Raw genomic sequence first — 14,084 nt, 5'->3', positions numbered from 1 at the left:
GCTGATGGATAATCAAGAGTTGATATATCCTCCTCAGTCTAGTGCAGATTAACAAAAAAAGCTTACAAAAGTGCAATCAATTTTTTTTTCCTAATGAGAAAAGTACTGATTAGTACTAAGCTTTGGGATCATTAATCAACAAACAAAAGATATAATGTAAATACATAAGATGAATTTCATCTGAGGAACAGACTTGAACAAAGTAGGCTTCACACAGTTTCAAATATAGTGCCTTAAAACATCTAATTGCTGCAAACTTACTGGCAACCATTTAATCTCAAATTGTACTCCTACCACAAAATGAATTGAAAATTTGATGTTTTGGTGTTGCCGATATAGTGGGAAAATTTTTTGGCTAGGTTTCTATTCAAATTACCTGTGATTAGCAGCAGGAAAAGTAAGTAATGACACACAGTGGTGTGCATTTCTGGTCATGCCTTTACAAGAAGGATGTGGAAATGTTGGTAAGGATACAAAAGAATTTGACCAGGTTGCTGCATGAATGAGAGGACATGAGATGAGTTATAAGTTGAGTTTTCACAAATTAAGGTTGTTTCTCAGCAGTATCAGAGGCTGAAGTGAAATCTGATTAGATTATGAGTGGCATCAATAGGGTAAACATCCAGAATCTTTCCCCGGGGTAGAAATGGCAACTATAGGATATGCATTTAAGATGAGAGGAGAGAAACTAAAAGGAGATGTGCAGACATGTTTTCTTTTACACAGGGAGTGGCAGGTACCAGAAATAAGTTGCTGGGGCAAGTAGTGAGAGATCATGGTGTTGAAGATACTGTTATATAGGTAAATGAATAGGCAGGGAATGGGAGGATATTGATCATATACAGACAGAAGAGAATTAGTTTAATTTGGCATTGTGGGCCATTTTGTAGTGTTCTGTTATAAAACATTAGTTACTTTGTTCATGGATGTTGAGGTAGCAATCTTCCCCCTAATATTTATTATCATGCCTAATTAGCGAAAGGCAAATACACTTGATAAGTAGCAAAGTATTCAGAGGAATTCCATGTAACTCATAACAACTTTCTAATACCCTATTTCCAGCATCTGCAGTCTCAATTGTGTCTCCTGTGTTGTGCACTGAACTGCTACTGGCTTTGCTTGAGCTATCGGTCTAGCTTGTCTTGAAACGTAAACTCTGTCCCTGCTTAATATTTTGAGTATAGTGGATTCTGGTTAATTGGGGCACATCGAGACCAGTACATTTTGGCCCAATTAAGTGGCCAAAGTTTCATGGAAATAGTTAAAAAGGGTATGAAAAAAAAGACCAGCTATGTTTAACTGAGAAACAATTTATGTATTTAAATGAAATACAGAACAAATTAGAACACTATCAATAGTTAGTTGTCTGTGGTATCCAACAATGACAGGAGATCTCTACAGGAGTGTTTTAAAAATGGAAAAAGTCATTGCACTAGGGCAGTTCCATTCTTTCAACCTCAGAAGACCAGATTCAGTGATATAATCAGTTGTCACGTTGTATTACAGTGCTATAAAACTATGTAGTAGTTCCTAATAGCTATCAATGGAGGAATGCAATCAGTGTACACTGCCAAGTTCTTTTGATTGACTGTAAGTAAATAAAATCAGTGCAACTAGTGGATATAGTGGACTCTCTTTATATAATGTTTTTCCTATTTCTATCTTCTAAATCGTCATTGTTATTGTAACTTTCACTATGATTTGTCAATATCTTCAAACTCTTTACAGATCCTGACATGTCGAAGCAGTGAAATCATTTCATTTTCACCCCTAGCCATTTTTGTCATTTCCAGGTCTGAATGCTTGAAACCGCTGTACGGAAAATATTTCCGAATTGTTTTACTGCTTATTTCTTGGCAACTATCAGTTTTTGAACGCAAACACATGCAACTGATACTATTTAAAACTGTTCTCCCTCAGTACCAGTGCATAAGACTGGTGATAGTTAGAAACTGTTCGGCAAGTCTACCGTCCCAAACAAACGAAGCTATTTTCTCGATTAGTTTTTGTTCCTTAAGATTTGTCCCAAATTAGCGGCTTCCCCATTAATCCTTTCCAAATTAGCCGGCACGCACTGTTTCCAGCCCTCATGAGTTGTGTTTATTTTCAGATTTCCAGCAACTGCGACATTTTGCTTCGCTGGGATCGCGCATGCGCCGTGGGTCTCACGGTTCCGCCGAGCGCCAGTCGTTTCCGTGTTGTCCTGCGTCAGCGGGTCGGCGAGATGTTTCGCACCGTGGGCAGCTGGTTCGGGCTGGAGGAGGCGCCGCAGAGCGGCCCCCTGGAGGCATCGGCGAGCGAGGACGCGGCCCCGGAGGTGACGGGTCAGGTCAAGGGGCTAGGCGGTGAGTTTGAGCCGCGGTTGGCTGCGTGCGCCCGGCAGCCCTTCGCATCGTCAGGCCCAGGCCGCGGGGGACTGCTGGCTGCTTTCATCGGCTCTGGCTGTCGTCTCAGCCAGTGGCACCCCTACCCACCTCCCTGCACACAGCTCGCGGAGAGGGTGAAGCCCTGATGCCCTCGCATAGTGAGGAGGAAAGCGACCTCAGCCCCGACTCTGCTCAGGTGTTGGTGGGGTGGGTTGTTAAACACACACAGCTCTTAGTGGCGAGAGGGGACGAAGCCAGGTCGGAGGGGGAGGAGATAGCAGGTAAAGGGCCGGAGGAGGACTCTGTTAAGGTAGGAGAGGAGATTGGACCATGGGAGAAAGTGGAGGAGGAGGGGCATCATGGGGAGGTGATAGGCAAGTGAGGAGAAAAGGTAAAAGGGGGACCAGAGTGGGGAATTGAAGAACAATGGGAGAGGAAACAAGAAGGGGGAAAATTGCTAAAAGTTGGAAAAATCAGTGTTCATGCCATCTGCATGAAAGCTGCCTAGAGGGAATATACAGTATTAATCCTCCAACCTGGGTCCCCCAATATTTGTCTTGTCGCACCAACATAGAGGAGGCCATACAGGGAGCACTGGATACAGTAACTGATCCCTACAGATTTGCAGGTGAAGTGCTGCCTCACCTGAAAGGACTGTTTGGGTCCCTGATTGAAGGTGAGGGAGGAGCTGAGTGGGCAGGTGTAGCACATTTTGCACTTGTAGGGACCTGACAGTGGTAAGTGCCAGGAAGGAAATTCGTGTGGAGGGACAAATGGACAAAGGAGTCTTGGAAGAAGTGATGCCTGCAGAAAGCAGAGAGTGGAGGGGTCCCGTTGAAGATCGCAGAAGTTGCGAAGAATGACATATTGGATGCAGAGGCTCATGGGGTGGTACGTTAGGACAAGGGAAACTTTATCCTTGTTAATTCAGTGGGAAGATGGGGTGAGATGGAAAGAGGTGACCTGATGCAGAGTCTTGCTCCCAAAATATTCACTGTTTATTCATTTCATTTCTTAATTTCTACATATTCATTTCTATTGATGCTGCCTGACCTGCTGAGTTCCTCCTCAATTTTGTGTGTGTTACTCTGGATTCTCTGCATCTGCAGAATCTCTTGTTCATTTCAAGAGTGTGTGGAGGGAAAATTGGATTCTGCAAAACAAATGTCAAACCCGTGAGGGCTCCGCTACTTTTCATGTTATCTGTTAATGATCCGGATAATGGAACTGATGGCTTTGCAGCAAAGTTTGTGGATAATGAAAAGATACGTAGAAGGGTAGACAGTGTTGAGAAAGCATGGACTCTGCAGAAGGACTCCATGGGCAAAGAAGTGGCAATGTGTTTGGGAAGTATGGTCATGCACTTTGGTAGTACGAATAAAAGTATACACAAGTTTCGAAATGGTGAAAAAATTCATAAATTGGAAGTGCAGAGGGACGTGGGTGTCTTAGTGTAACTTGCAGGTTGAGTCAACTGCAATATTAGCATTCATCTCAGGAGGATTAGAAAGCAAAAGGGTTAATGTATATGGAGCATTTGATTGGCTCAGGCTGCACTCACTGGAGTTTAGAAAAATGAGGGGGAGTTTAGACACAGAAACATAGAAAACCTACAACACAATACCCTTCTGCCCACAAAGCTGTGCCAAACATGTCCTTACCTTAGAAATTACTTAGGGTTACCCATAGCCCTCTATTTTACTAAGCTCCATGTACCTATCCAAGAGTCTCTTAAAAGACCCTATCGTATCCGCCTCTACCAACGTCGCTGGCAGCCCATTCCACACACTCACCATTCTCTGCATTAAAAAACTTATCCCGACATCTCCTCTGTACCTACTTCCGAGCACCTTAAAACTGTGCCCCCTCATGCTAGCCTCTGACTATCCACATGAGCAGTGCTTCTCATTGTCTAATATACCTCTATCAGGTCACCTCTCATCCTCCTTCGCTCCAAGGAGAAAAGGCCAAGTTCACTCAACCTATTCTCATAAGGCACGCTCTCCAATCCAGGCAACATCCTCGTAAATCTCCTCTGCGCCCTTTCAAAGATTTCTACAGCCTTCCTATAGTGAGGCGACCAGAATTGAGCACAGTACTCCCAAGTGGGGTCTGACCAGGGTCCTATATAGCTGCAACATTACCTCTGGGCTCCTAAACTCAATCCCATGATTGATGAAGGCCAATACACCGTATGCCTTCCTAACCACACTGTCAACCTGCGCAGCAGCTTTGAGTGTCCTTGGACTCAGACCCCAAGATTCCTCTGATCTTCCACACTGCCAAATCATAACATTAATACAAAATTCTGCCATCATATTTGACCTACCAAAATGAACCACTTCAGAATTATCTGGGTTGAACTCCATCTGCCACTTCTCAGCCCAGTTTTGCATCATACCAATGTCGGGCTGTAACCTCTGACAGCCCTCCACACCATCCACAACACCCCCAACTTTTGTGTCATCAGCAAATTTACTAACCCATCCCTTCACTTCCTCATCCAGGTCATTTATAAAAATCGCGAAGTGTAGGTTATCCCAGAGACACACCACTGGTCACTGACCTCCATGTCAAATGTGACCTGTCTACAACCACTCTTTGCCTTCTGAGGGCAAGCCAGTTCTGGATGCACAAAGTGATGTCCCCTTGGATCCCATGCCTCCTTACTTTCTCAATAAGCCTTTCATAGGGTATTTTATCAAATGCCTTGCTGAAATCAATATACACTACATCTACTGCTCTACCTTCATCAATGTCTTTAGTCAAATCCTCAAAAAACTCAATCTGGCTCGTAAGGCACGACCTGCCTTTGACAAAGCCATGCTGACTATTCCTAATTATCTCTGAATTTTCATAAATCCTGCCTCTCTTACCAGCCTCTGAAGTAAGACCCACTGGTCTATAATTTCCTGGGCTATCTCTACTCCCTTTCTTGAATAATGGAACAACATCTGTAACCCTCCAATCCTCTGGAACCTCTTCCGACCCCATTGATGATGCAAAGGTCATCACCAGAGGCTCAGCAATCTTTTAGCTCTCTAACATTACCTAGTTTTTTGAACCTTTCGTAAGCTTTTCTTCGTGACTAGATTTACAACAGCCTTTATACACCACAGCTCTTGTACCCTAAAGTTCTTGAAGAGAAAGAGAAATTTCCCCCTCCCCCCCACTACTTTCAAATCTCTTAGTATCTTTCTCTTCAGTTAGTCCTGATGAAGGGTCTCGGCCCGAAACGTCGACAGTGCTTCTCCTTATAGATGCTGCCTGGCCTGCTGTGTTCCACCAGCATTTTGTGTGTGTTGTTTGAATTTCCAGAATCTGCAGATTTCCTCGTGTTTGCTATTGAAAGGCTTAGATAGAGTGAGCCTGGAAAGGATGTTCGTATTGTAGGTAAGTCTAGGAGCAGAGGGCAAAGCCTCAGAATTGAGGGACATTCCTTCAGAACAGAGATAAAGAGGAATTTCTTTACCCATTAGGTGGTGAATTTGTGGAATTCAATGCCACAGATGGCTGTAGAAACCAAGTCATTGGATATAATTAAAGCAGAGGTTGATAGGTTCTTGACTAGTAAGGGTGTCAAAGGTTATGGCATTTGGATTGAGGGATAATAAATCAGCCATGATACAATGCCAGAGTGGACTTAATTGGCTGAATGCCCTTATTCTACTCTGATATAGTCTCCAGTACAGGTGTCCCCCGCCCCCCTTTACAAAGGTAGAGCGTTCCTATGAAACCTTTCTTAAGCCAAAATGGTGTAAAGTGAAGAACCATTAATTTATAAGGGAAATTTTTTTTTGTAAAAGTGAAAATCCTTTTTAAAATGCAAAAACTGGTTACTAATGTAGGTCTTTTGTAAAAGCAAAGTGGTGTAAAGCGAGCATTCGTAAAGCAGGGGGACACCTGTACACAAGAGATGGAATGAGATTCTGCTGCATAAATAACTTGCCGCATTTGACAGCACTTTTTCTCTGGAGATTTAAATATACAATCAAGATTGACTGGAGCAGCACTGAGCTTCTGTTATTTAAATGCTGGATGTGCTGATTAGATATTAAACTATGATGCTTCCGTTGTTTGGACAAGTTCACTTAATGCCTTCTTTTGAATCTTACTGTTTTGCAATTATGTTTTATCAGAATCTTAGGCAGTCTTGACTTGTGTATTTGGATCTTGAAGAATCAAACAAATTCTTAAGGGATCAAAGATTCGTCTCCTGGATGATACTGAAAGCAACTAATTATTCAGCTTGATGGCTTATTGATTTACAAGCTGGGGTGACTGAAATAGAAGCCAAAAAGTGTGATTTTCCACACAAGATCTGTGGAGGGCAAATGTTACATTATTTCAGGACAATGATCTTTTATCAGAACAGAAAGTACTCCATTAATACTTAACTTTTTCGTGGTATATACTTTCTTTAATTATACTAAATTAAGAGATTTTCACTGATATTTTAAATTTATTTATGATCAAAGTGGATTCTGTTCACCAAACACGTCTGTGGAATCATAGAAGTGTATAGCAGAGAAATGAGCCCTTTAGGCCTGCTCACCACTCCAAACATGATGCCTGTCTACCCTAATCCCATTTGCCCATGTTAGACACATGTTATTATATACCTTTCCTATCCAAGTACCTATTCAAATATCTTTTAAATGTCGTAACTCTATCTAATTTTTCTGCAGTGTTTCCCAATCTTTTTAGTCCATCGCACCCCCCCCCCCCCCAAAGCAACTTCATACTTGCCAACACCCTCTTAGGCACAATATACTTTCCAGAGCCCCCATAGTGTGAATTCATGTCTACCGTATGCTGACATGAGAAAAATTACTCTGCTTTAAATTTTATTTGTATTTAAACCAAGCTTACACAGTGCCTGTGTGCTCCTTGAAAAGCATTTTGGCTTCTTCATCATTCTGAATTTTCACCTTGCAAAGAAATGGGTTGATACTCAATCTGGAATTTCCAGATTGTTCAAACCCTGGAATTGATTCTAAGAATCCTTCTTCAATGACTGCAGTTGTTATTAGTGTTCTTGCAAATCATTGTCTCTGAGAGAATGCAAGAACGTTCTTCTACCAATGTTTGCATTTTCACTCTGCAGCTTCATTTTGTCATAAGATCGGCTAAGTATGCCACATCTCCACGTAGAAGTTCAATCTTGTTTCCCAAGCTGTTGGCGCCTTTGAGCAAAAGTTCAAACACAGTGTGAAAAAGATCGAAGAAACATTTTAAGCAGCAGCCTTTTGACAGCCAGTGCTCTTCATTGTGAAGAATCAAGCGTTCAAACTCTTCTTCATTATCTTGGCATAACTGCCAAAGTATTCTGTTATTTAATGGATGAGCTTTAATTTTGTTGATAGCAGATATTACAGGAGTCATGCTTGGATAAAGTTGTTGGCTGAGGTTTTTGGCTGTGAGATGTTGGTGCTGAATTACACAATGGATTACAAACAGACTTGGAATTTCTTTTTTCATAAACGCCACTAAACCAGCATGGCGACCTGTCATAATGGTGCTCCATCTGTTGCACAAGAAATCATGTTCCTAATCAGAATACTGTTAATCTCAATATACATATTGAGTTCGTCATAGATAGTTTCTCCGTTGATATTTATTTTTAACTTTTTATGAAAGAGAATCTCTTCATAAACCTTACCATTTTTGATAGACCGTACATGTGCCATTAGCAATGTTCCATCTCTTAGTTGACTTACCTATTTGTATCCCATATTCTGTTTTTCATAGCTCTGTGCATAGTTGATACTCAATGTTTTCACTCATTTTGTCAATATGACAAGCTACAGAGTTATTCAGGAATTGATTTTAAAAACTTATACATTTTGGGAATGGTGTGAGTACTTCTGATACAGCAAGTATTATTAATCTTTCACCAATTGTATATTTTCCACACTTTGCTATCATTTTGGAAATGGTATAAGTAGCAATGAGATCACTATCAAAGTTGAGTGTGCAACACTTTTCAAGTGCTTCTGTAGTGTTCTCGTGCAGGGTGTAGAAACTCTGAGCTAACACCAAGTTAAATCGAAGTCAATGAAGACGGGATTGCAGTAAGATTAACCGTTTACTGTTCACTCTTCCATATTAACATATGGTGAAAACTGTTGATAAAACAATACAAAATATATACAATATTTGTTTCCTTTTTGGCATCGCATTTATATCATAAATACTTGTAAAAGTAAAACTACAACAAACTATGTTACATTAAAGTCTTATTAAAGTACAAACGTTTGTACAACATAGTCAGAATCTACCTACGCCATCAACAGCTTTAAATACACTTCAACACAAACTTTCCAGCAACGCTTTCTATAGCACAAGAAAATAAACTTTATCAACCGTCATTACTTTTAACAGAATCAGCATTAACGTTTTTACTTCAATATATCGATTGTCTTATGAACTTACGGCGTTGCTTCTATGATGTTACTTAGTGTGTAGAAATGGAACCTTTCTCGCATTGATCCTGCACACACATGCCGCGATACATCACAGACAATGAATTTACCTTCAACAACTGCAACGTATTTATCAACCTTAACTTTTAACTAGAAAATAATTACAAACAAATTACTAAAGCGAAAATGTAATAAAGCTAAGTAAATGCCTTATGGGCAACACAGCTTCTTTCATCTTCTGGAACTGAGTAATACTACAAGTAGCCTTTTCAGGGTGTCTTGCAGAAAGGTTCCTGCAAGATTGATGGCTTCATTAGACAGTACAATGTTACAAATACTGTACACAAGGGAAAGCGTAGATCTAACGAGAACAAAATAAAACCATTCTCCAGGTATGTAACATTGTATTGACACACTTTCTATAGTTTCTGATTCTTAGCAGGATTAGAATTCAAGGGTTCACTGCCTTCAGACTCTTAGAGATAGCACTGTATGTATTTATCCATCACTAATTGGGTCAAGTTAAAATAAAAACACAAACTGCGAATGCCTGTCAGATGTTGACACAGTTGGAATGATGGTAGCACACAAAGGAACAGCGAGGTGAAGATGAAGACGATCATGATGACAAAAATTGCATTCACAAGGATTCAGATTGGAATCTGAATGTTAGTCAGGATAGAGCTGGTGATCAGCAAGCTACCTCTATGCTATTCCAGTTAACATGAGCAATCACATAAGGTCTCATAATCCCCAAAGATGGTTCCTGACCACATATATGAAGCCAAGGTTTCTTTGAACACCTTGAGGAATCCTTGGAGTTGGCAGATTCACTGATTGGTTCTATTTCACCATTTGGTTCCAGCCAGCGCAATATTGTTGTGTGACTTGTTTTCCGTAGATCTGTAGAGAAAGTTGAGAGAGTGTACTTGACTTACCAACTGTTAAATTGCATAAATTCGTTGCATGCTGCAAGTCAAGGGGAAATGTTGGGCACCCTCATTGCTAATTTATGCATCCCCAAATACAAATGTCAGTTTAGTTGGTAAGGTGGAATAAGATTGCAGAATTTCAGCGCGTTGTGAAGACGAGTGCTCACTGCCTGGAGAGCTACAATTCTTCCTGTGTTTAAGTGCCTTGTCCTTTTTTTTTTGGAAGTGCCTGCTTTACGGCCAGTCAGGTCTCATGCCTCAAGTTAGGGTGATGCTTGCCAAGCCCTCCGCCCCCCCCCCCCCCCCAATGACTTATATTTCCCCGAATGCACCTGTAGGCCACATAAGCACCACTGGCCCCACTGGGAATGACTGCTCTGGCAACATGCTCCAAATAATCACTATGCTGTTAAAAAAAATCTTGAATTCTAGACTCCTGCACCTTCTAACAAACCGCGTTACGGAGTTGGAGCTGGAGCTGGAACTGGATGAACTCTAGATCATTCGGGAGGCTGAGGGGGTGATGTATAGGACATAGAGAGAGGTAGTTACACCTCAGGTGCAGGGCGCAGGAAACTGGGTGACAGGAAGGAGAAAGTGTTAAGAGTATCCCTGTGTCTTTCCTCTGCTATGTCATCCTCCCCCCCCCCCACTTTGGATACTGTTGGGTGGGGGGGGGGGGAGGATGACGTAGCAGAGGAAAGACACAGTATGCAGGTCTTAGGTACTGAGTCTAGCTCTGTGACTCAGAAGAGAAGGGGGACAAGAGGCAAGCTGTGGTGATAGGAGATTAGTTATGGGAACAGAAAGGAGGTACTGTGGACAAGAACGAGATTCCCAGATGGCATGTTGCCTTCTGAGTGCCAAGGTCTGGGACATCTTGGATTGAATCCTCAGCATTCTCAATTGGGAGGAGGAATAGCCAGAGGTCATGGTCCTTGTAAGTACCAATGACAAGAGTACACACAGTGATAAGGTTCTGCAAAGTGAGTTCAGGGAGTTAGGTGCTGAATTAAGGGACAGGACCTCCAGGGTTGTGATCTCAGGATTTCTACTCATCCCACACTGTGTTAGGCCGGAAATAGGAAGAGCATACTGTTTAACATGTGGCTAAGGAATTGATGTAGGAGAGAGGGCATTAGATTTTTGGATCATTGGGCTCTCTCCAGAGGTGGGACCTGTACAGAAGAGACATTTTGCACCTGAACTGTAAGGGTCTTATATCCTAGCAATAAGATTTGCTAGTGCTTCACCAGGGTTGGAGGGGGGTTTAAACTAGAGTTGCAGGGGGATGGGAACCAAAGTGCCAGAACAGATAGTGGAGAGGTTGTGGAGACGGTATTGCAGCATAAAAGCCAGAACCAACAGGCTCCAGGACTGCTTTTTGCACTGGGCCATCAGTCTGATGAACTCACGCTGATCTGAGTGTATTTCTATGTTACATTGACTGCTCTATTTATTATAAAATATTATAAATTACTATGATTGCACATTACACATTTAGATGAAGATGTAACGTAAAGATTTTTACTCCTGATAAATGTGAAGGATGTAAGAAATAAAGTCAATTCAATTCAATACATGTTGTCAAGACCTCAGACAACGTCAGGAATCAAAAGATAGAGCATGGTGCAACTAGTGTCCTAAGCTGAGCGTATTTAAATGTCAGAAAGGCAGATGAGCTCAGGGCATGGATCAACATATGGAATTATGATATTGTTTGCAGGAGGAGCAGGACTGGCAGCTCAATATTCTGGGGTTCCGTTTTAGATGTGACAGAGTGGGAGGGTTTAAAGGGGGAGGGGTGGTGTTACTAGTCTGGGAAAATGACACTCGGTGCTCAATCAGGACAGACAGGAAAACTCGTGAGGCTTTATGAGTAGAACTGAGGAATAAGGAAGGTATGGCCACGTTAATGGGGCTATACTATGGACCACCCAACAGTCCTCAAGATTTAGAGGAACAAATTTGTGTAGCAGTTACTATTACTAGAAACATAAGGTTTTCATAGTAGGTGATTTTAGCTTTCCACATACTGACCAAGATTTCCATATTGTAAAAGAACTAGATGCGATAGAATTTGTCAAATATGTTCAGGAAGTTTTTCTTAATAAATACGTAGAAATCCCATTGAGAGAATGTGCCATACTTGATCTGCTATTAGGGAATGAGTCAGAGCAGGTACAGAAGTTTGTGTCGGGAACACTTTACATCTGGTGATCATGATACCATTAGGTTCAAAGTAACTACGGAAAAGGATTGGCCTGGACCACAGATTGAGATTCTAAATTGGTGAAAGTCCTATTTGAAAGAGTGCAGGGAAAATTTACAAAGGTGTTGCGAGGACTTCAGGAGCTGAGTTATAAGGAAACATTGAATAGGATAGGACTTTATTCCTTGGAATGTAGAAGATTGAGGGGAGATTTAATAGATGTATACACAATGTTGAGCAGTATAGATAGGGTAAATGCCCACAGGCTTTTTCCACTGAGGTTGGGTGAGACTATAACTAGAGGTGGAATGAACTGCCGGTGCAAATGGTGCATGTGAGCTTGATTTCAACATTTAAGATAGTTTTGGATAGGTACATGAATGGCAGGGGAATGGAGGGCTATTGGTCCAGGTCAAGGGGACTAGGCAGCTTAAATGGTTCATCGCAGAATAGATGGTCTGAAGGGCCTGTTTCTGTGCCATACTTTTCTACGACTCCTAACTTCGGCTTATTCAGACAGTTTTCTACAGATGCTGGAAATCCAAGTGCTGGAGTAACTCAGTAGGTTGGCAGCATTATGGAGAGGAGTAAACAGTCAATGTTTGGGGCCAAAACCCTTCATCAGGACTGGAAAGGAAGGGGGGGAAACCCAGAATAAGAAGGTGGGGGAGTGAAAGGAGTATAAACTGGTAGGTGTTAGAAGAAGCCAGATGAAGGGCAGGATGGGTGGGGGACAAGGGGATAAAGTTAAAAGCTAAAACATGGTGAGTTGAAAAAGGTAAAGGAATGAAGAAAAAAGGAATCTGATAGGAGAGGAAAATGGACCATGGGTAGAAGTTAATAGATGAGTGAGGAGAAGAGAGAGGATAAGAGGGAAGCCAGAATGGGAAATGGAAAAAGAGACTGGTGGGGTAGGATTATTGGAAGTTAGGGAAATTGATGTTCATGCTGGCAGGTTGGAAGCTACCCAGATGGAATCTGAGGTGTTTCTTCTCCAAGCTGGGAGTGACCTCATCCTGGTGGTAGAGAAGACCATTGATTTATATAGAGATACATCTGGCCCAACAAGCCACACTACCCAGCAATCCCCCGATTTAACCCTAGCTTCATCACTGGGCAATTTACAATGACCAATTAACCTACCAACCCAGTACATCTTTGGACTGAGAGAAGAGATCCACGCACTCACGGGAAGGAAATACAGCTTCTTACAGAGGGCACCAGATTTGAATTCCAATGCCCCAGACTGTAAATGGGCATGCTAACTGCTCTGCTACCATGGATTAACATGTCAGAATGGGAATGGGAAGTAGAATTAAAATGGGTGGCCATTGCGAAATCCTACCTGCTGTGGACTGAGTGAGGGCTCAACAAATGGGCCCCCAATCTATGTCAGGTCTCGCCAATGTATGGGGAAGCCACACTGGGAGCACTGCATACGTTAGATGATCCCGGCAGACTTGCAGGTGAAGTGTTGCCTCACCTGGAAGGACTGTTTTGGGCTCTGAATGGTGGTGAGGGAGAAGGTGAAGGGGCAGGTGTAGTTCTACTCATCTTCATTGGCTGATCCTTCTAGGATATCCGCTCTGTGTACTGCCATAATGCTACGTCTGAATCAGAAGTGCAACATTCTCATCCTCTCTTGCACCCTCATCATGCCCTGAAACAGTTGTGCTTTTCCTCAACAACACTGAAATACCATCAGCATCCAGTGTTTCGATCCGTGTTCTCAACTCACCCATCTTACCTATGAGTCTGCTTCCATTGAAGTAAAAGCATTTGAATCTCCCATCCCTCACATGTGTCACTATATATTCTTCTGTTTGCATCTATCTGTTTTATTTTCTACATATGATTCAATTTATTTACTTGCTCTGTCATTCTTAATTTCATTCCCCTGCTGCCTCTCTTGTTTAAGCCCTCCCAAATAGCACGAGAAGGATAGTGGTTCCCAGTCCAGTTCAGGTGCAGTCTATCCTTGTTTTGATCAACTCCATCCCAGAAGAGATCCTAATTACCCAGAAATCTGAAGCCTTCCCTCCTGCACCAGCACTTTAGCCATGCAATCATTTATCATACCTCCCTATTTCTATACTGACTCATGTGGTACAGGTTGTAATCCTGAGAGCAGAACTCTAGAAATCCTGTT

General features: G+C 42.1%; 1 protein-coding gene across 1 annotated transcript in view; it reads left to right on the top strand.

Annotated features, from left to right (window-relative positions):
• The first annotated feature begins 2,074 nt into the window (after positions 1-2,074).
• syap1 (synapse associated protein 1) overlaps positions 2,075-14,084 on the top strand; it is a 37,056-nt gene continuing 25,046 nt past the window's right edge. The window contains exon 1 of the mRNA XM_059968012.1: positions 2,075-2,345. Coding sequence (XP_059823995.1) covers positions 2,090-2,345 — 256 coding nt within the window. The 5' untranslated portion in view covers positions 2,075-2,089. The remainder of the gene's footprint in view (positions 2,346-14,084) is intronic.

Source organism: Hypanus sabinus, chromosome 4 (assembly GCF_030144855.1).
Source record: "Hypanus sabinus isolate sHypSab1 chromosome 4, sHypSab1.hap1, whole genome shotgun sequence".
NCBI lineage: Eukaryota > Metazoa > Chordata > Chondrichthyes > Myliobatiformes > Dasyatidae > Hypanus > Hypanus sabinus.
This window is presented reverse-complemented; position numbering and strand designations above follow the sequence as displayed.